This window comes from Triturus cristatus, chromosome 8, assembly GCF_964204655.1.
Source record: "Triturus cristatus chromosome 8, aTriCri1.1, whole genome shotgun sequence".
Classification (NCBI taxonomy): domain Eukaryota; kingdom Metazoa; phylum Chordata; class Amphibia; order Caudata; family Salamandridae; genus Triturus; species Triturus cristatus.
In genome coordinates, this window is record NC_140591.1 from 836362236 (window position 1) to 836385177 (window position 22942).

Consider the following 22942-nt stretch of genomic DNA (forward strand, 5'->3'; position numbering starts at 1 on the left):
GGAAAGGGGGGCAGGGGCAACAAACCAACAATACAGGACTGACAAGAGAGGCAGTGGCAATATAATAGACCATTGTGGGCAGAAGGAAGAGGCAGTGGTAGTACAACCATAAATGCCAACAGACCCGTTTCAGCCAGGAAACGTCCAATGTTTTTAAGCTCAAATGGGCTTTATTTGATCTGTCTCCTGTCTACAATCTCCTCTTTTTCAATGTAACTCAAAGGGGAAAATCAATACCCCAGTTTTCTTTCAAAATCTCCCTCTTACCAAGTTCAAAATGTTCGCAAGTATGGTACATTGGATCATGGTAGGCAGGAGGAATTGGGGTAGGGACATGGACTCGGATAACAGAGGACAGGAGGGACATGGAGAGGTGCACCAAACTGACCCTACAGGGCAGGCGTCAGGGTTTGCAGCAGCACAATACACCACACAGGGCATGCGGGATGGGAGTGCAGAACAACAATCCATAGAAAGCAATAGGGAGGGGACAGGACCATGCACATGGACAACAGAGAACAGAGGGGAAAGAGGCAATGGTAGCTAGCTGACCATAATGGACAGACAGGAGAGAAAGCTGCAGCATAACAGACCATAAAGGGCAGGAGGGACGGATCAGGGGCATTACAATGGAACAGACAAGCCAGGAGGGAGGGAATAGGGGTCTGCACATGGAAACAGAGGGCTAGGGGCAAGGGGGCAGGGCAGGAGCAGCAAGATGACCATGGACGTCAGGCAGGATGGGCACTAGAAACAAGACACACCATGGAGAGCAACAGTGAGATTATGATGGCATACACACAGACCATGGAGGGAAGGTGGGAGGGGTCAGGGGCAGCTAGCTGACCACACAGGGAAGGTGGGAGGGGCCATGGCAGCACAAAAGACCATGCATGGCAAGCGGGAGGGTTAGTGGCAGCACAATGGCTATGATGGGCAAGAGGGAGGGTGCAGGGGCATGCACAAAGGACCATGGAGGATAGAAGGGAGGGTCAGGACCTGGGCACAGACAGGAGAGTTCAGGGGAAGGGGCCTCACAACAGACCGCGCGGGGCAGGCAGGAGGAGCAGTTGCAGCACAACAGACCAGGGAGGGCAGAAGGGTGTGGCAGTAAAATGGACCATGGAGGACAGGAGGAAGGGGATAGGGGCATGGCATGTGGACAGGCAGGGTGGAGGTGGCAGTGACAGGTTACAGTCATCTGACAATGCTAGGCAGGTGGGAGGGGAGTGGCGGCTCAACAGAACACTCAGAGTAGATAGGAGTGGCAGGTCCATGGAACATGGTGGGCAAAAAGGATGGAACAGGGGCATGCACAAAGACACCAGAGGGCAGGGGGAAGGAGAATAGGGGCAGCAAGCTAAGCAGAGAGGCTAAGCAGTAGGTCAATGATGGGCCATAGAATTGGGCAATGGAGGGCAGGAGGAGTGGACTGGTACATCATGCTAAATGGAGGGCAGTGGCAGCACATCAGACCATGCATGGCAGGAGGGATGAGGCTAGTCCATGGATTCAGACAACAGAGGATAGGGAGGAGGTGGATGGGGCAGCAAGCTAACTGTTCAGAGAAGGTGAGTATTAGGAACTTTATTGTTTTAAAATGTGTGTCTGTGCGAACTACTTAAAATATGAACAAGTATGCAGCATGATCTCACTTTTATTCAGGAAGAAGAGGATGTTTGTGACTGTGACTCCGGGCTCCCTTGGCAGAAACACCCCCTGACCCTCCACCCCCCATCGCAAAATGTAATGCCCGTGAAAAGGGTAGGTGGACGCAGTGTTATATAGAACATAGTCCTGAGAGCATGATTGAAAATGAAAACTAGATATAGTATATGGTATAAACTATGCACCAAAAAGTGTGATATAAGATGAACCGGGGCATGAAATATAATATGCAATACATTGTGCGCAATGACAGATTCATTGGAGAGCGCAAAATAGCACAGGCAGTAGCGCGTGCTATGCGATATGCGCCTTGGAGTGTAATATGCACAGGGCAGTGTTGTGTAACCTAACTAGTCTCTAAAGTTGTAATATAAAATATGTGCTGGGGAGTGTAACGTTGCATATGCACTGTGACAAAGATATGGATCCCAGATTGTAATATGCATGGCATAGCGCTGTGCGTTATAACATAGGCATCGATGAAGGCACGTTAGATTGGGCAATATACCCTGTGCAAAGGCAAGTGTGGCATGACATTCACGGGGTGGTGTTACAGTGCACATGGGCTAGAGAGTGTCATAGCATACGCACTAGCTGGTGGAATACAACACAGAGGTGTGTGGCACTCGGCGGGCACTTGTGGGTGTAACACAGCATTTGGGCTCAGCCAGGAGCACGCTGTGACTCTCAAGTTATTTTTGTCTCCTTTCCAGAGAGTAAAATAAAAAGTATTACACATCCGGCGGTGGATGTGTGTTTTATTAACCGTGAAGGGAGTTTCTTGCATAGTTTGGTCGAATTTTTGTCGAATCCCCTTTGAATGGCTTGGTGTGCGTGTGTATTAAATGTGCCAATCAATAGCTACCCATGTTTGTATAAATAAACAACAAGGGTGTCTACTTGGAGAGTACCCACCGACGGGGGTGCCGGGATTAGGCACGGGAGGGCGTCAGATACGTCAGAGCTTCACTAGCGGTGTAAATACATTCCACGTGGATTCATTGTATGCATTGTCACCTTTTCATGAATATCACGCAAATCGTCATGGTGATAGGTACATACGATTTGTCTAGGTGTTTCTATAAATATATATATTTTTAAAATAATAAAAAACAAAGGCCGGCCCCGGGGGATGGGGTCCCCGGGGCCATAAGTGGCCTGAGGAGGGGGGTAACGCAGCCCCCCTCCTAAAGAATAAAAAAAAATTAGAAAAACCATGACCCGGGGGTTGGGGTCCCCAGGGCCGATTAAGGCCTTGGGAGGGCCAAATTTATTTTTTTCAACAAAATAAATTAGCGTGCATGCCCTGGGGGATGGGGTCCCCAGGGCCAATAAATTAGAAAAAGAAGGGGGGCCACACTGCCCACCTTCTTAAAATAAAAAAAATAAAAGACCGGCATCGCGCTGGAGGCCACTCCCCCTCCTTGCAGCACTCTGCAAACGCACCCCCTGGCCAGTTGTAAGTTGGGGAATTAATTCCCCTTCAATACTGAGGGTCCCTGAGGGCCAACTAGCCCAACAGGTATCTCCAGTATGCGCCAGGGAGCTGCGTTGCAGACAGGTGTTCTGAGGCCACGCCCCTTTTTACACCTCTATGCAACGCAGCTCTGTGGCGCTTACTGGAGGTACCGAGTGGGCTAGTTTGACCCTAGGGACCCTTAGGATTCAAGGGGACTTCTTAAAAATAAAAAAAAATAAAAGACCGGCATCGCGCTGGAGGCCACTCCCCCTCCTTGCAGCACTCTGCAAACGCACCCCCTGGCCAGTTGTAAGTTGGGAATTAATTCCCCTTCAATACTGAGGGTCCCTGAGGGCCAACTAGCCCAACAGGTATCTCCAGTATGCGCCAGGGAGCTGCGTTGCAGACAGGTGTTCTGAGGCCACGCCCCTTTTTACACCTCTATGCAACGCAGCTCTGTGGCGCTTACTGGAGGTACCGAGTGGGCTAGTTTGACCCTAGGGACCCTTAGGATTCAAGGGGACTTAATCTCTCAACTTAGAACGGCCACAGGGCGTGTTTACACAGTGGTGAAGGGAGGGGACGGGGCCTGAGGTGACATGTGCAAACACGCCCTGTGGCGCGTTTTAAGTTGGGGAAATAATTCCCTTTCAATCCTGAGGGACCCTGGGGGCCAACTAGCCCACCAGGTGCTTCCAGTAAGCGCCACTGTTCTGCGTTGCAGAGAGGTGGTGCAGGCCGTGCCCCTTTTTACACCTCTCTGCAATGGCGCTTACTGGATGTACCTAGTGGGCTATTTTGCCCCTAGGGACCCTCAGGATTCAAGGGGACTTAATCTCCCAACTTAAAAAACGACCACAGGGCGTGTTTACACAGTGGGGAAGGGAGGGGACGGGGCCTGAGGTGACGTGTGCAAACACGCCCAATGGCGCGTTTTAAGTTGGGGAAATAATTCCCCTTCAATCCTGAGGGCCCCTGGGGGCTAACTAGCCCACCAGGTGCTTCCAGTAAGCGCCACTGAGCTGCGTTGCAGAGAGGTGGTCCAGGCCATGCCGCTTTTTACACCTCTCTGCAACGCAGCTCTGTGGCGCTTACTGGAGGTACCTAGTGGGCTAGTTGGACCATAGGGACCCTCAGGATTCAAATGAACTTAATCTCCCAACTAAAAACTGCCACAGGGCGTGTTCACACAGTGGTGAAGGGAGGGGACGGGGCTTGAATTAACGTATGCAAAAACGCCTTGTGGCGCGTTTTAAGTTGGGGAAATAATTCCCCTTCAATCCTGAGGGACCCTGGGGGCCAACTAGCCCACCAGGTGCTTCCAGTAAGCGCCACAGCGCTGCATTGCAGAGAGGTGGTCTAGGCCGAGCCCCTTTTTACATCTCTCTGCAACGCAGCTCTGTGGCGCTTACTGGAGGTACCTAGTGGGCTAGTTGGACCATAGGGACCCTCAGGATTCAAATGAACTTAATCTTCCAACTAAAAACGGCCACAGGGCGTGTTTACACAGTGGTGAAGGGTGGGGACGGGTCCTGAATTAACGTATGCAAACAGGCCCTGTGGCGCGTTTTAAGTTGGGGAAATAATTCCCCTTCAATCCTGAGGGACCCTGGGGGCCAACTAGCCCACCAGGTGCTTCCAGTAAGCGCCACAGCGCTGCATTGCAGATATGTAGTCTAGGCCGTGCCCCTTTTTACATCTCTCTGCAACACAGCTCTATGGCGCTTACTGGAGGTACCTAGTGGTCTAGTTGGACCCTAGGAACCCTAGGAATCAAGGGGACTTAATCTCCCAACTTAAAACGGCCACAGGGCGTGTTTACACAGTGGGGAAGGGAGGCGACGGGGCCTGAGGTGACGTGTGCAAACACGCCCTGTGGCTCGTTTTTAAGAGGTAGTTTTAATCCCCTGCCCTATTATATACTAGGGGCTTACAGAGGAGGTCATGCTAATCACAGGGGGACCCCAATGCATAGTGTTCCCTAGTGTATGTAGGTGTTTTCACTGTATTCTGAGTGTCTTTTAACATAACACTGGCTCTAGGACTGGTTAGTCAGACTCAGTTACCACCAGTATCCATCTGAAAAAGTTGAGGGTACAGGATGATTTTGCAACAAGGCTTCTTTCTGCTCTTCTGTTTGTTCTTTCTGCACATTATCCTTCTTCCTGCACTTTTCTTCGTCTTTGAGGACTTCTGTTGCTTCTTTCTGCATTTCTTTTTTTTCTTTCTGTGCGTTTTTTCTTCTTTCTTCACATGTCCTATCTCTGTAGGCATAGTTAGAAATTAGCATTTAAAAAACCTTTGAAATTCACTGAAAAAACCATAGGTTTCAGGCACGTTATAGTTAGGAATTAGCATTTAAAAAACCTAAGAAATTCACTGTAAAAACCATAGGTTTCAGGGGCGTTATAGTTAGCCGGACTTTTCACTCGTATGAAACCATTGAAATTCCCCTGTTATAGTTAGTTCAGCTAACTATAACTCGCGCGCCCGCAATGCACTGCTGATGACCTCACATATTACATCACTCATGACATGGTCAGTGACATCACTCATGACATCATTGATGACATCTCAAACGACATCACTGATGACATCATCCTTGTGATAGAGTGGCAGACCTCCTCTCCCCCTAATATAACCTTTGATACACACATTCAAAAATAGAAACTAAAATTTTCAAAACAATGGACATACCAATACCAGTTACAACAACCTATTCAGTAATTCTAAGATCCACATACACATCCACTCATTCACCAACAGTCCTATACAGTCACTCATACATGTACTCACTCATCATATGTACTCATACACCTATACATCCTGTTACACAACGCCACTCATCCATAGAGTTACTCATGCTAATAAAGAATCAAACATCCATTTACTTGCATATACAGTTATACACACACCACCACACTTACTTCTACAGAAACTTACACATACTTAGTCTTTTAAACAATCACTTATAGAAACAAATACTTATTCATACAGGAACTCTTTCAATCTCTAACTCTCACATATACTCACTTATATACACCACTAGTCACAGTTACTCATAAAGACACTATTGAGACATTCATTCACTCACTAACACACCCATGCACACACTCATCCACCCATACAGTCCTGCACACATGCTGTCTTCAACACATACAAACAGTGAGTCACTCATTCATGCACCTATGCACTACGTAATACCCCCCACCGAACCATACAGACACTCAGACACTCATACTGATACTCAAGAAACCAACTAATAACCTATATAGACACACATGTAGCTACTCACCAACCCATGCAGCCACTTATACACAAAGTGAGAGACTGATACAGATATTTACATATTTAAACATTACTCACTAAGCCATATATTCACTAAGATACACTTAATCAGTCAGTTATACAATCAATTTTTCAAAAACAAATCATCCATTTAGACACTTATATACCCATTTATTCTTCCATCGACCTTGAGATATACAACACACATTCACTGGATGATGTCATCAGTGATGTCATCAGTGATGTCATTTGAGATGTCATCAGTGATGTCATGAGTGTTGTCACTGACCATGTCATAAGTGATGTAATATGTGACGTCATCAGCAGTGCATTGCGGGTGCGCGAGTTATAGTTAGCTGAACTAACTATAACGGGGTTAATTTCAATGGTTTTGTACGAGTGAAATGTCCAGCGAACTATAACGCCCCTGAAACCTATGGTTTTTTCAGTGAATATATATATAAATATATACATATATATATATATGTATATATATTACTTCAACTCCCTTTGCTTGCACTCGTTCCCGCTGCAGGTAGGAGCCCAGACCACGATTAGGTGCTTCAAAAGGATCTTTATTCGTCCGCTCACAAGTATTTACACAGCCATTACGCGTTTCGAGCCCATGGGCCCTTGATCACATGACGCTAGCAGCAATCACACCTGGGCATTTAAAATTTTGTTTTCAAAGCTGCATTTTTTTCATTTTTAAAGTGACAAGGTGCTTTGTAGGATTACCAATGGTATTATGCAATGTAATGGTAATAGACATGAAAGACACATTTGCATCTCCTGTTTTCAACATCAATAAATAAATATCACAGTGATAATATTTAAAATCAAGTTCGCTATTTGCTATAAATATATAAATATATAAATATATATAAATATAGTTAAATATATATAAAAATATATAAAACGGAAAAGCTTTTAATAGAATGACATCTAAAAACCAGCAAATACTTAATTGATGCGAAAATTTGCATGAAGCATGTTGCTGTGTCTGGTGGTAATTTTTGTTGTTGTGACATAGTGTCTTAGTTTTAATTGGTGTTGTCGAATCGGCTTGTAAAATTAATATTTTCAGAGAGCCTAATTATATTTCTCAAATTAATGAATTATTTACTAAAACCAACATTGCATGGAAATAAAATCAGTAATGTTTAACGTGTATAAAGTGTCTAGTGTTTATTGTGTTTATTGATCTCACCTTGTCCCTACCCAAAACGTGTGACAGTGATAAAGTTCAGAGAGGCAGTTTGCAGATAGCTTGTATGGGGAGTAATACATAAATATTTAATCATTTGCAAATTGAGGATAAAACGGATTTAGTACACTCATAAAAAGGGGGACTGTTGGGTCTATAAACAAGTATATAGATCCTCCGTACCATTGAGGCCTACAGGTTGTTTGCTGTCCAGTTGTAGGATGTATCTGGTTTCTAGTAGTCTTAGGGCTTTTACCCTATTTCCTCCTCTTTTGTTGTGTGGCACATTGTCAATCAGAAAATATTTTAAACCTTTGGGATTTCCATTGTGAGATTCTTCAAAGTGACGTGCCACAGGGTATGTGTGATCTTTGTTTTTGATGGCTCTCATGTGCTGAAGTATTCGTTTGTGGCCTTGGAGAACTGTACTACCAACATATTGAAGGCCACAAGGACACTCCAGCACATAGATCACATATTCTGTTTTGCATGTCAAAAATCTGTGTATGGGGAATTCTTTGTCACTACAGGGTGTTTTGTAGGACCGTTTATTTTCTCCATATTGCCATGCTTTACATACCATGCATTTAAAAAAACCAGTGCGTTGCTCTAACCAGGTAGTTTTTTTACTTTCAAAAGGGTCATTGTGGACTAACTCATCTCTCATCAAGGGTCCTTTGCTGTATGTGATTGTTGGTTTATTTGATATGACATGGCCAATAATGGGATCACCTAATATGAGTGGCCAGTTGTCTTTAATAATTTTGCTGATGGCCCTCGATTGTTTGCTGTATTCCATTATAAATCGGAATGTTTCCATATTGACAGCAGTTTCTTTAGTGGGACTAACATTGATGGTGTTAATGTCAGTCTGTGTTGTCAAAAGACTGTCCCTACTAATTTTACTGCATCTTTCTATGGCCATGTCTATTGTTTTTTTCGAATAGCCCCTCTCGAGGAATCGTTTAGTGCTTGCCACCTGGGCACTGTATAAATCATTTTCATTGCCATTTATACGTTTCAATCGAAGCATCTCCCCATATGGTATACTTTGTATAAGATGTCGAGGGTGAGAGCTGGTGGCATGTAGTATGGCATTTCCCGCCGTTTTTTTGCGGTAAAGTTTGGTGGCAATTGCCCCATCTTTTATGTATACCTCAACATCAAGAAATTCCGCCCTATGATCACTGATGTTGGCTGTGAATTCCAGATTTAGATTGTTGGAATTGAGTTTATTGACGAACCCCTCTGCCTCTGACTGGGTCCCCTGCCAGACGATAAAGAGGTCGTCAATATATCTAAGCCAAAGTTTTACATGAGTGTTCATTGTGTGTTCATATTCTTTGAGGAGGACCAGCTCCTCCCACCAGCCCATGTGTAGACATGCATAGCTGGGGGAGAAGCTGGCCCCCATCGCAACGCCCCGTAGTTGTTGGTATAGTGTGTTTCAATACATGAAAATATTGTTATTGAGACAGAACTCAGTCATGTCTTTGAGCATTTTGTTATGATTTGAACATTGTGAGGGTCTTTGGTTGAGGTAATGTAGTAATGCCTTAATGCCATCTTGATGATTGATAGACGTGTAGAGTGAGGAGACATCTAAAGTGATTAATAGATAATCAGAGTTCCAACTAAAATCTTTGATTTTGGATAGAAAATCACCCGTATCACGAATGTATGATGGTAACTGTTTACAAAGTTTTGGAGAAAAAAGTCTACATATTTAGATGTTCGTTCTAACAGGCTGTTCCTCGCCGAGATAATGGGTCTTCCCGGTGGATTTGTGGGATATTTATGTATTTTGGGGATGAAGTATATAATTGGTGTTGTTGGATGATCATTGCGGAGATAGAGGTATTCATCTTGTGTAAGAAGTCCCGCATTTTTCCAGGTAATCAGTTTCATCCTGTAAGTGTTGTAGGTGTTTCTCAGGGTTAAATGATCACTTTTGCGATAGCATATCTTGTCTTGTAGTTGTTTCATAGCTTCCTCATTGTAATCAGATTTGTTCCATGGGACTAGATTGCCACCTTTATCTGAATTGCGAATGACAACATCAGAATTGTTTTTTAATTTTTTCATCAGTGCATGATATTGAATCTCTGTCTTGTTTTTCTTAGTTCTGGCAATTCTTTGTGTCCTATGATTGAGTTTTTTTATTTGACCAACCACATGTTCATGAAAGATTTCGATTCCATCACGAGGCATAATAGGATTAAAAGTTGAAGTAGGTTTAAATCCTGTTTTGATAATTTGTATGTACTTGGTAGTTGGCACTTGACGTACTATCTCATATTGTGTTGATGTCATATTTTCATCTAACAAAGCTTGCATTGTATTAAGCATGGATAAATCAGCATTGGTTACATCAATGGGTGGTGATTTTGATGGCCCAAGTACCTGTTGTAAATTGTCTTCTGTCCCTGATGTTTTCTGTGACATGAAGTGTTTTTTCAATTTCAGTGTTCGTATACTGCGATAGATATCCATGCGTGTTGAAGCATAGTCAAAAGTGCTCTCCGGGCAATAAGACAGTCCTAGCGACAATAATTGTTCTTCAGCTTTGGTCAAGTCAATGTTGGCCAAATTTATTATTGTTGGACTTATTGCCGGTTTTGTCGTTTCCAATTTCTGCGAGTCATCCCTCTTTTTTTGGGAGCGTTTGTGTTTTGCTGCTCGCCTCTCTCTGCGTTTGATGGTTGGTGTTTTCCGTACGCATTCACTTTATTTCTGGGGCGCAATGTTTCTCTGCGTTCTCTGCATAAAAAAGCCACTTCTTCAACCAGAGAAATTTGTGTGTGTGTTTGTCTCGTAGTGCGTCCACCGACTTCAGGTTCCGATTCACTTTCTATGGCAGAGCTGAGATCAGAATTGGAGAAAGTTGCCGTTCTGTTCGCACTGATTCCTACATTTGCTTGTGTTGTGCCATATTTAGATGCCTTGATAGAGTCGAATTTTTTTGCAAATGTGAAGATGCGACCACATTCGTAATCCATGCGGTCTCTATGGAACTTGAATGCCTTTCTTTCGCGGATCATTTCCTCTTCTTTTTTCAGTCTTTTTGTCATATCCTCTTTTAATTTATTTAATTCTTCATTTTGTCCCATTGTATTAAGTTCTCCATTCAGTAAAACAATTTCTTCTTGTAGTTTTATGCGGTCCTTTTCCGCATATTTCACCAAAATCATGACTAGTTTTCTGGAAGAGTCTAAGTTAGTCTCAGCCCACTCCCTCATCATTTCAGGGTCGGGGTTCTCATAACTGGGAGCTGTTAAAATCCGTAGGCCTCTTGGTATTCTCCCAACATCCAAATATCGTTGCAATGACTTTGCCTCCCACCATTTGCTTTGTTCTGATTTCATCTTTTTTTCCAGGATTTTTACTTTTTCTTTCAAGCTGGTATACATATATTGTGCTTTTATTGAAATTAAAATACATTGTTAACACTTCATCCCATCAGAAATCTGTATCACACATTCGGGTATATACATTTTGAGAGGACATCTAAGAGAGAAACACATATGTTGAAGTTTGGTCAAAAAGTAAAGTAATCATAAGACAAATTTTTCATTCACCAATAAAACAGGTATTCCAACAGGACCTTTTCCCATAGCTAATGAACAGTTACTAAATTTAATGCGCGGCTGCCTTTCCATCATTTGGTACCTTTTCTTGGTTTGGTGAATATCCTTTCAGCCGTTTTAGAGATATTAGGAGTTTCCATTTTATCATGTCAAACTGTGTGTGTATATTTTTGTTTTGTTTGCGATCTCAGACCATGGGCAAGAGGAGCACAGTGCACATGCACAACACCCTGTACTTGTGCACTGGACACTCACATAGGGTTTTCGTCCCAGTATTTGGAAAAGTTGGAGGCAAAAAAGGAGATACGGAAAATTAGAAAGCCGCATTGTGGGTGAACTGATACCTCACTATTAATTGGTGGGTGAGTAAGCCTGCTAATATATGATCCCCAACTCGAAAGGCCAGATATTGGTAAGAGAGTCATGCTTTTAGCTGTTGACATTCCAGTTACGACCATGGGTTTATACACAATCTTCACCAGCCCTGTTGTCTGGCTGGTATGGGGGCAATACCTCTTTCAGGGCACTTTCAAGAAGGCAAAATACTTCAACCTCACTAAACTTGGACGCTGAAGGACAGGAATGTGTGAGGAATGTAGTATGGTAACCCTAGTGTCCTTCCATGTCTAACACTAAAATCCAGATTGGAGCAGGTACTGTAATCACAACAAACCCACAGACAGACGATTGTTAGGAGAAAAGCAGGATCGTCTACAACCAGGCAGTGGATACACATGAATTGTCTTTGCATCCATTTCTCTCTCTTGCTAGTGCTCTCAAGTGTTATATGTTAACCTAGAAGACATTTTCAAGCAGGATTGGGCACTATGGGGCTATGGGGTCATTACGATGCGGACAGATCGTGCCGCATCATTCAAAAGATTACGATGCGACCGCCACGGTGGCGGTCGCATCGTGTATCTCTGACATTGCGGCGGGTGCTGCTGGCTGCAGCACCCGCCGCAATGTCAAAAATACTGTGTTTGCATTTCCCTGCTCTACGTGGCAGGCACCACGCGGTGCCTGCCACCTTGTGCAGGGAAATGTACCCCCCTCCAGTGCATACCCACCTCCCCCAACACAAGGGGGGCCCGCTACGGGCCCCCAAATGCAATCCCCGCCAGCCTGTGAATGGAGGATCTCACTGCCATACACCGGCTGGTGGGGAGGCAGCATCGTAATATGGCGGACAGTGCCTGCTAGGCACCGCCACCATATTGTTGATGCAGGGTGGGTCCGCCAGCAATCATATCTATTGCCTGTGGCAGACCTGTGGTGGACGGACTGTGCATCCGCCAGCACACCGCCCGCCATTGTAATTTGGCGGGAGTAGAAGTGCTTTATGGTGCTGAAACCGCCACCCGCACTGCCATTGTAATCAGCCCCTATGTTCTCAAAAAGAGGTCCATAGTCTACGCACTACATATTCTGTAGAGTTCAGAGGAGTCAACTCTTCCCATTCAGAACAGTCGATTGTTTGCTTCTGGGAGGCATTTCACATCCCTTTAACACCTACTCAGGGCAAATCACTGACTAGAAGATGGCAAAAGCTTATGGTAACTAGGCTTCTGAGATTACAGGCAGGTAAAGCTTAACTTTCTAAAAGTTATTTTAGTTAATATTTATTAAACTTCTGACTTCACCATTGAATGCTATTTTAATCACAATTAAAACTAGTTGTTTAATTATTTTCTAGCTGGCTCCTTTCCTGAACTAGCAGTATGAGTATTTCAAACTGCAATTTGGTTTTCTCTATGGGCCAGCCAGCCTTCCTCTAGTCAATATAGCTTTTAGGTGCTAGTCACTGTAAGGACATGTTAACATTACATTTCTACATGTCTTACTTTTAAGTACCATAAACTCTGACTTGGGGGCTTCAATACATACATTGGGTGGCTTATTCATATTTAAAAGAAAGGTTTTGGCCTGTCAAAAGAGTTTATTTTGACAGGTCAGATTGTAGTTTTTACAGTGCCACAGTCAGCCTTCAATGCTAGGCCTGAAGACATGTTTGCACTGCCTCTGTAATGGATGGCACAAACGGTGCTGCAGTGCACTTGTGGCATTTAACTTTCAGGCCCTGGGTATACTTTGTATCATATTCTACGGCTTGGGTCTTATAAGTAAGTTAAATATGAAACTTATGAGTAAGACAGTACAACCATGTTAATAGGGAGAGTGCAGGTACTTTACTAGTAAGCTCGGGTAATGTGCACATGGTTCTATAGCGCAAAAAAACAGATAGGCCAAAAATCTTGAATAATCTGCAAAAGATGGTCATTTTCTACAATGCCATTATAAATAATGTATTCAAAACATTAAACTACAAAATAAATATATGATTAAAAATAAATGGTTTTAATAAGTAAAGTAAATAAAATAAATAAAGCTAGTCTTTAAAAATATAAAAACAATAATTAAGCATTTTTGCATTAAATATTACCAATAAATGTGAGGAATAATTACCAAATGTACAAAATCAAAATAATGATAACTTGAATTAAATATTAAAATGCAATACATTAATAACAATATTAGCAATAATTTACAATTAAAATTAACACAAATATTAACAACGCTATATATAACAATTACAAATTTAATTAATAGGTTAAAATGCAATAAAAAGATATTTTAAAAATATAAACATTAAATAACAAACGTACAATATTATAAACATAACATTCAGAAATAAATAGCACTAACAAAAGTGTGGGACTTTGGAGGGACTAGATTTACAATTCCCTCTTCAACGTAAGCAAAAATAGGAAAATTGTTGGACATTGGAGGGGTGATATCTACAATTCCTACTCCAACGTAAGCTAAAGCAGAGAAGTTGTTGGAGTTTTGAGGGGCTAGATTTACTATTCCCATGCCAATCTAAGCAAAAGTAGGTTATATTTATCATTCCCACTCCAACCTAAGTAACAGTAGGGAAAGTGTTGGACATTGGGGGGGGGGGGGGGGGTAACATGGTTTTATACATCCACTTTAAATTATCCATTATAAATTAAAATAACATAGCATAACACTATAAAATGCCTACACACCCATCATATACCCATACAGTCACAACCATACACACACAAGCATCTACCCTCTTTCATCTAAGTACCCCATCGTACATGCACATATATACTTTCATACATAGAGGATGTAGCCTTATGGCTAGAGCTGTCAACCTCGAAGCTGGGAAACCGGGTTCGGGTCTTGGCAGGGATGCTCAACATCTGGTGATTCTGGGCAAATCACTTAATCTCCCCACACCTGAAAAAATATCTGATATTGATATCTTCGGGTCGAGTTCGCGCTACATTAAACTCTAAAAAAAAAATAAAAAAAATACACCCACCAGTTTATCCCAACGTACTGACAGTCGTCCTCCCCTGAAGCTACCACTTATCAAATGCTGCATAGTGGCACTCAAAAAACACCATCATAAAGGTATTTTCACACTTTTAAACTTAATGAATCAGCCTCTGTGGTACATCTCATTTCTTGTTTACTTTTGATCAGAGGGCTGGGAGGTAGATTCACTTAGCACAGTGATACTGGGAAACACGTTGAAGGCAGCACTTTAACTAGTGAAATTCATGATTTTTTTGTTTTTATGGCAAGGCCGCTATTAACATATTAGTGACTTCCCTTCTCCATTTCAATGATAGTGTTTTTGTGTGAACAATACATATTTTTATTTATAGATATTAAAATTTGTATTGTTCACACTAAAAAGAGATAACTATAACTGATAATTTTCAGTTTTGTTTTAGTTTAAAACATTACGTTGTCACTGCACTGAAGTTTTGACCTAACTATAACATCACTTTAACCTTTCTTTTTCCAGTGAATATATTCTAATATATATTCATATGATTTCTCCCTAAGGAAAACCGGCACTCCAAGCTCAGCAATACCTTTTTATTTATTTTGCAGTCAGATAGGGCAATCTGATTTGGCTTCACATAAGTAAGTCATTGTCAGCTTACAATTGTGCTTGTCACCGCAAGATACATATAGTTTACATCCATTGATATAGTAGACAGACTATTGCATGATGGCATTATTAATGCATGTATTGAGAAAACACCATGATTTCATTGACTTCTAAATTTTGGTCAATATATGTCAATTCTTTGAATATAGTAGACAGACTACATAATATAGTATAAAGAACTGTTCTGTTATGTCAGCAAATATGAACTAGAGGGTTGTAGAGAAAGAACTTGAATCCCCCTACATAATATGAACAAATGTACATATCATTTTATATTAAATTGACCTTGTCCTTAAAACATTCCCCACTTCAGTGTAAATATGGTCAAACAAGGTGAATGGTCATGTGAGTAAATAAAACTAAAGAACCATGTTCAGTATAATCTTCATGGCCATGTAATGATTTGAATAAATAAAGATCAGGTCTAAGTGAATCGCCCCCAGAGTTTGACATGTATTTAACAAAAAGGAAAAAAGCTGAAATAATGGGCCATCTGGCAACAGTGCCTTCACCTCAGCAAAGTCATCTTTTAAACAAAATGTCAAATACTGGTCTAAGGGTGTATGTGTTGCCCAAGACAGCCTAAAAAGCACCGGTGCAGGAAGAGAGGCACTGTAACATATCTTAGTAAATATGGTGCTATTCTGCTCTCTACCTTTCATACACTGCAGCACTAAAACTTTGGTTACTACGCCGTATTGCATGACAAATGACTTAGTGTGGCTGTATATTTTCATGTGTAGCCCTTTCGTGGTAGGGGTTTGAGAGAGGATGTTTGTTAAAATATTGAATACAAAAAAAGGAACCTTTAACAGTCTAGAGTAATAGATATTGAATTGTGCAATAACATGATGGTAAGCATACAAAGAGGAACTTAGATTTACTATTCTAACTACATATCATTTTACCTAGAAAACATTGTGCACATTGATGGTCGCGGCGGTCAATATTAAAAAGTCTAATTGTGGCAACACAACTTTCAGATGAATCGAAAAACTAAAAATCTGTGTGCCGATAGCAAAGGTGCAAAGAGGGGGTGGAAAGATGGTTGACTAAATCGCATCTCAGTAAACAATATTTGTTCTGGCAAACACTTCCTTCCTCACAAAGGGCTCAAAGGAGTGTAATAAACACTCATTGGAGCCAGTCACTATTACTTGATTGCTTTGGTGTGCATCCTTTTAATAACTGAATCACTAAAGGGGTTTGAAACGACTTCAACCTGGACAAATTGACTGACTTAAAGGTATGCCTTTCTTCCAGTGTTCATGAAGAAACAACATGCCACCGAGATTCTACTGAGGAGGAAACGTGCAAATTCGGGGCTGGAGGAGTTCAAGAAAGGGAACCTTGAGCGAGAATGCATGGAAGAGCGATGCTCATATGAAGAAGCCAGAGAAGTCTTTGAGAATGACGATGCCACTGTAAGGTCAAGTAAATAGCACACTGAGTCCAGTTAACAATTGACTTGTCTAAATGTCTCTATTCCAAGGACATTAAAGTATTTTGATAAATTGTTCATGTCCTTGTTAGGCGATGGAGGTAATCCATGTCATGACATAGGAGGGCACCATTTCTCTGTAAACTGCTGTCGTGGATTTCACATGCCAAATATGACTGTCCACGTCCACCATCTACCAGTTGTCCCAGTAACCAAAAATGCCATTTACTGTGAGTGTTACATTATGGCAGTGTGACCCAAAGTCACTCTAAATACCATTTTAGTTATTGAACCGTGGTGGTCACTGGTTGACTATGATGGAGTCAAATAGAGTTTAGGTGTGTATTTCACTGAGGTGAAGGTGGATCTTAGGAGACACAAGAGCATGCATTCTCCCAGTTAATACAGACAGTCATACCCCACAGATGCACCTTTGACTGTAATGGGCAACATGCTAATATGTTAGGGCCCGATTCCGATCTTGCTAGGAAAGCCATCCGTACGACTCGGATCCGGAGGGCTTTCTGAGCGAGACGTGCTTCGGGAGTCAGTACGAGCAAGTACAATTCTGCGGTATGCTTATGGACTCCGTTCGCTCGGACTCCCATTAAATTCTATGGGAGTCCGTGTACAGACGCGTACACTGGCTCCCATAGCAGAAAAGGGGTGGATGGGGAAAAGCATACACCCTGTGGCGGGCAACCCATGGTGCCCACCACACTGCATGCCTCGATCAGGAGGGACCCATGGGAACGCCGCCGTGACAGATTCAGAGGGCCTGGTGAAGGGGGGCCTGCCACGACCCCCCAAAGTACGCTTCCGACAGCCATTTCATCTCGCTGAGACCGAGGTGAAGCGGCTGTCCGAATCGTGCATTATACTCGCTCAGTCAGAATTTGGTTCCATAGCGCGGCACGATTCTGCTACCAACGAGTCGTACAGACAGGTTTGGGTCCTGGAAACGATTCAGTCAGTGCGTACGCGATCTTCGCATCGTGCTTGGTCGTCCGGACCTGTGTACGATTCGGTTGTAAACAAGGGCTACGAGTCGGATCTGGGAAAGCAAAATCCGATTGGGAGGCCTTCTGAACGACATCAGAATCGGGCCCTTAATGTGTAGGATAGTGCCTTATACATGGTAGGAGCATCGACTGTGTGAGCTGCCTCAAAGTGTCCGTGAAGGCTTGGGTCTCCAACTCCCCAGAAAGAAATGGAACTAAGTGTGATTCATGAATTCTCTGCACAGAGATAATATTTTGTTAGTTGGAGACATGTGTGCATAACAGGCTTGAGCAGTTATTTCAAGTTTCCGATAGTTTAGCTATCTTGTAAAGATCGCCTTTAAGCTACAGACATTGCTGAACGGCATGGTTTGCAAGTAAGACAAATGCTCACTGTGGGCCTTCTTCATGAAGGGCATAGTGACATTATTATTATTATTATAACATTTGTTAAGTGCTACTGTTACCTGTAGGTTTCCTGGTGCATTGTATTGTATTTAATGTATTGTAACGTAATTCCATTAATAGAGTGCTTAATAGCACCGATAATGCGCCATCTTTACTTGGGGAATGGTAGCATGCTACTGTTTAGGGGTGGTCGGACAGAAATTTGTGTCTCTGATGTGGCCTATGTCGGTAGTGTTTCAGTGTTGTCCTTAACAACCAGAGTATACTCCTATTGTGTTTTTGTCACTGCACCTTGAAGGACAGTGAACCAAAATGAGTAGGAGATAGGGGCCGTATGGCACTGTTTCTCCTACCACAATTTTCCATACTTTGAAATTATTTATTTAAAATTTCCACAATTTCTGTCTTAGATGTATCTGTTCCAATCGTTCAGATTTTTAATGTCAATTTTTTTTTAAAATAACATTCCAGTATTTGTTTTTTATCTTTTAAATTTTGTTTACATTTATTGTTTAGGAGTATTTTTTTCTTGTATGGAAGAATGGTCAGCTTACTGCACAGTGTATCTTTCTCTTCTGAGGATAGCTTTGCAGGTCTATCTGGATAAAATGGTGGTTTTGTGGGTGATGCAATATAGAGAGACCTATAGCTACTCTTACATTTTTTCTAACAGTGTGCACAATCTAAGAATGAAAAAGAAACATATATATATAATAACAACAGATAAACAACGCACAAAGTGTATGTGAAAGAAAATAAAGTAAATATATTAATCAATGATGTTCTTTTTATTTGTTTTTATTTTAATTAATCATTATTTATTAAGCGTAAAAAGCAATTGCATACTATAAACATGATATCATAAGGAATGTCATCAATGACCTTTCATTCATTCTCCATTCGCATCAACAATCAAACCAACGTATACACACTAAGAACTAACTAAATCAAATGTGTTGAAAACAATTTGTACAACACAAATAATGTCTAAAGTGTACATTAGTCAATATTGGTACAATCTTATTGGCAACAGTAAATTATTTTGTGGCTAGTTGACAGGCGTCTTCCAAATTTATCTACGCGCGCTTTGGCACAAAAGCGCCTTCTTCAGAAAAGCCACTACTTACCACTGTATGAACATTTGCAATCACAGGTGCCTAGTTAGATTACATCAAACAATAACTTGAAGATGAAAACTAGAATAGTTCATGATTTGTCACCTATATCAACACAAAAAGAATTGTGGACCGGGAGCAGCGTTAGGAAGTAGGAGGTCCAGTACCCATGCTCCCACAAAGTTAAGTATATAAACCTAGGGGGTAGCTGTTCCTCAGAATGAATAGAAGGGAAACAGGTTGGTAGTTAAAGCTCACACGCAGAACAAGTCAATGTGAGTAGTAGGGGGATTTCTCCTCTAGTTTTTAGTGTCCTCACACACCCTAGTGGATGTCATGCTTCATCATAGGGTGATGCTCCTCGTGGGGGTGGTGCTGCAGTCCCTCATGGGCCCCGCAAGAGGGCTCTTTAATGGAGATCTTTTGAAGAGTCGCCGCAGTTGTGCACAACCCTCTTGCGGGGCCCGTGAGGGACTGCAGCGCCACCCCCACGAGGAGCATCGCCCTATGATAAAGCATGAAATTCGCTAGGGTGCGTGAGGGCACTACAAACTAGAGGAGAAATCCCCGTACTACTCACATTGACTTGTTCTGCATGTGAGCTTTAACTACCAACCTGTTTTCCCTTCTACTCATTCTGAGGAACAGCTACCCCCTAGGTTTATATACAAGATTTGTCACCGCCAATCTGGATACCACATTGAAGAAGCACCGATATGTGCCCAGAAGCTGTAAAGCATAATTTGTTAAAATAAAAAAATATGTATAGAAAAGGAGAGAAAAATAATAAGGTTGAAGAACTAAATTAAGCACTAGTGTTCTGAATACAAAGATAGGATTCAATAGACAAGATCCTTCACCTCTAAAATGGATTAATGCTCTTACTCTGTATATGGTGAGAATGATACAATAACCTCCACAAATGTTGTATTTCTGAGCTTGAACCTAAATAAGTGGCACATAAATATCTGTAGGTGGACAAAAACATGTAGATGTTGTTAACAATCTGTAGTATGCAACAAGGAATGCTGAGATCAATCTCTATTATGTAAAGCAAGAGGACAGAATACTGACGACAGTTTGAAAGAAAGCCATGGCACTTAAGTCTGACTTAGTATGAAAGGAATGAGCAAATATATCATTCAGAATGTCACCAGTCAAATTAATGAATGACACGTTGTAAAAAAACAGTAACAAAAAGCCATCTGAATAGTTGTATGATGTGACTATAAACTTGATAGGGTGGTTTAGACCCCTATTGAGAAATTACCAAACTCAAATCCTTCCTATGCACCATATATAATAGGCTATAATGCAGAAGTCACAGTGGAAATAAAGATACCAAGAATTTAACAGGACCAAAGTTTTATCTGTTACCGGTTGTTTGGTGATCGCTAGATAGTCCACAACTGTAAGCAAAAGAAAGGAATTTTATTTATCTATATATAAAGTAAACCAATACTGAATGAGCAGTGGAGGAATGGAATTTACCGCTGCAGGATTAAGGAACAACAGGTGGTAACTCCAGGCAAGTGGCAAAACTCTGGCTGGAGTACACGAGTGATGATTGGCTGGGGCGGCACCTGCTACGGGTTAAAAAAGAGAATGTATGTGATAAACATATTAGCAAACGCAACATGGGGAATGGGTAAGCGATGGCAGCTGTAAAGTGTACTTCCGAACTGGCTGGGTGAAGTACTTACAGTTACTACTTCTACTGCGCCACTGTAGCGTGAGTGTTAACCTCCAAGACCCTGCCCAGCTAGTGGTCTCCGCGTTTATGGAGTCTGCACCAGTATGGCATGGGTCTAGACAGGAGCCTGCTGCGGATGTAGTCTGCATGGCTTGCACTTAGGCCAAATACTATCTTTATTTGGATCATCTTGTGCAGAATATAGACATGGTGCAAAAAAGTTACATTATGTAAAATAGCTATGTGCTCACAGCCATAGACCACTCTCTGACAGCTTCAATGCACAGTCCATTCTCCATTTACCCTAACAGTCTAAGGTGTCTTAGCAATATTTTGCACCAAATATTGGTGGGAAATCCCCCCCACCCCAATAGTGGCATATAAAGTATAGTGCATGGGTGTTGGAAATAATTTGACAATCAGGTTAAAATGTCAATTTGTGCATAATTACTTTTAGCAGTATACTGCAAAAAAGTGTTTCTGTGAGATGCCAGACATTATCTTTGCATCCCTATGGTGTGGCTCAAAATTCTACCAACAGGAATTTCGATGTTTTATTCATCCCATTTAGGTGCAAGCTTCATAAATCCTTGTTCCACCGGGTGTATTCTAGTTTTGATAAGTCTTTTTTCTTTTGCCGACCCTCCTTAGGGAAGGGGCATTATCTATAATTGTCTTAGGGAAGAGGTGAATGATGTTCCTGTGAAACATGCCTTGCTGCAGGAAGATTAAATGAATTATTTCAGACATTAGATCTGTGTTCACTAACATTAATTCCCATTTTTTGTTGTTGTTTGCCCTAAACAATAGCACCCGCAGGGGCAACGGGTCGTAAAAATAACATGATTCGATTCACTTGTACAGAAACATTTAATTTAATACTTTTCAGTTTTCCATTATAGTGATCCTCTTGGTCAAATCTAAAATCATATGTTATGGGCTACTAGGCAGTAGTTTCCAAAATATTTTAGTGCCGACGTTCATCATGGAAAGTGGTTCACAAACTAAAAAATCTAAGTGCCTTATTACAAGTTTGGTGGTGTGGGCGCGGGACCGCCCGGCCGCCAAATCTGTGGTTGAATCACCCGCCAGATTAGGAGTTATCTTCTGTATGGCGGGCAGTTCTTTGGTGTTCCCACTGCATTGCCTATAAAATAGGCACCGCATTGGGAATGTCAAAATCAGGACCTGCATGGCATGGACTGCTGCAGTCCATGCCCTGCAGGCAATGGGGTGCATGCTCCCTGGGTGCACAACATGTGCACCCCTGCATGCACCCCATGGTGCAGGGGCACAAGGGGGGCCTACCCCCCTTTGTTTTCTCACTACAACACTTTTCATGGTGGTCACACCGCCATGAAAAGTGTGGCAGTGAGGAAACTCATAATATATTTGGAGAGCCCGCGGTGACTCTGCCAAGCATATTGCGGCCTCAAGACCACTGGAACACTGTCAGGAATCCCTGATCCCAAGTAGCAGCGGTGGCCCCCGGGCAGCCCAACCGCCCTGGTCGTGATAGGGTGGCCTTAAGACTGCCACTGCCACACACCCGTGAGTCTGGCAGTCTGTAGTCCGCCATACTTGTAATAAGGACCTAGGGTTCTCCTTGTTGAGTTTGGGGCACCATAACTATTCCCTCTTCACCTATGTTTTCCAGGAGAATGCCCTTCCATCACCTACTGCAGTGACACTAAGAACCTTCCTGGATATGTCAAAAATCCTAATGACAGGCTGTCTCCCCTAGGATTCTTACTGGTGCTGAACACCTTAACAGCCTTCCATAAATTCTCTTCCATGGGAAGCTTATGAATAACCAGAGTATGCTTTATAAACGTTGGTATCCCGATTATAAACTTGATAACTTTTAAAGATTTCAAACAAACACGGCCTTTATTAAAACTGATAAACGATTCTACATGTTTTAAATGTGTTTATTGAAACAGGTGTATTTATTTATTTATTTACAGTTTTGTATAGCGCGAACAAGACCCCAAGGGGTATCAGAGCGCTTCACAATAATGGAAGGGGCGAACAAGATAAAAGGGGAATATTGTCGAAGAAGTAAGAGAGGATAACATAAT

General features: G+C 42.2%; 1 protein-coding gene across 2 annotated transcripts in view; it reads left to right on the forward strand.

Annotated features, from left to right (window-relative positions):
• The window catches only part of LOC146805144 (coagulation factor X-like), a 218089-nt gene that overhangs the window by 16664 nt on the left and 178483 nt on the right, over nt 1-22942 (forward strand). For both annotated transcript variants that reach the window (XM_085622316.1, XM_085622317.1), the window contains exon 2: nt 16467-16627. In XM_085622316.1, coding sequence (XP_085478442.1) covers nt 16467-16627 — 161 coding nt within the window. The remainder of the gene's footprint in view (nt 1-16466; nt 16628-22942) is intronic.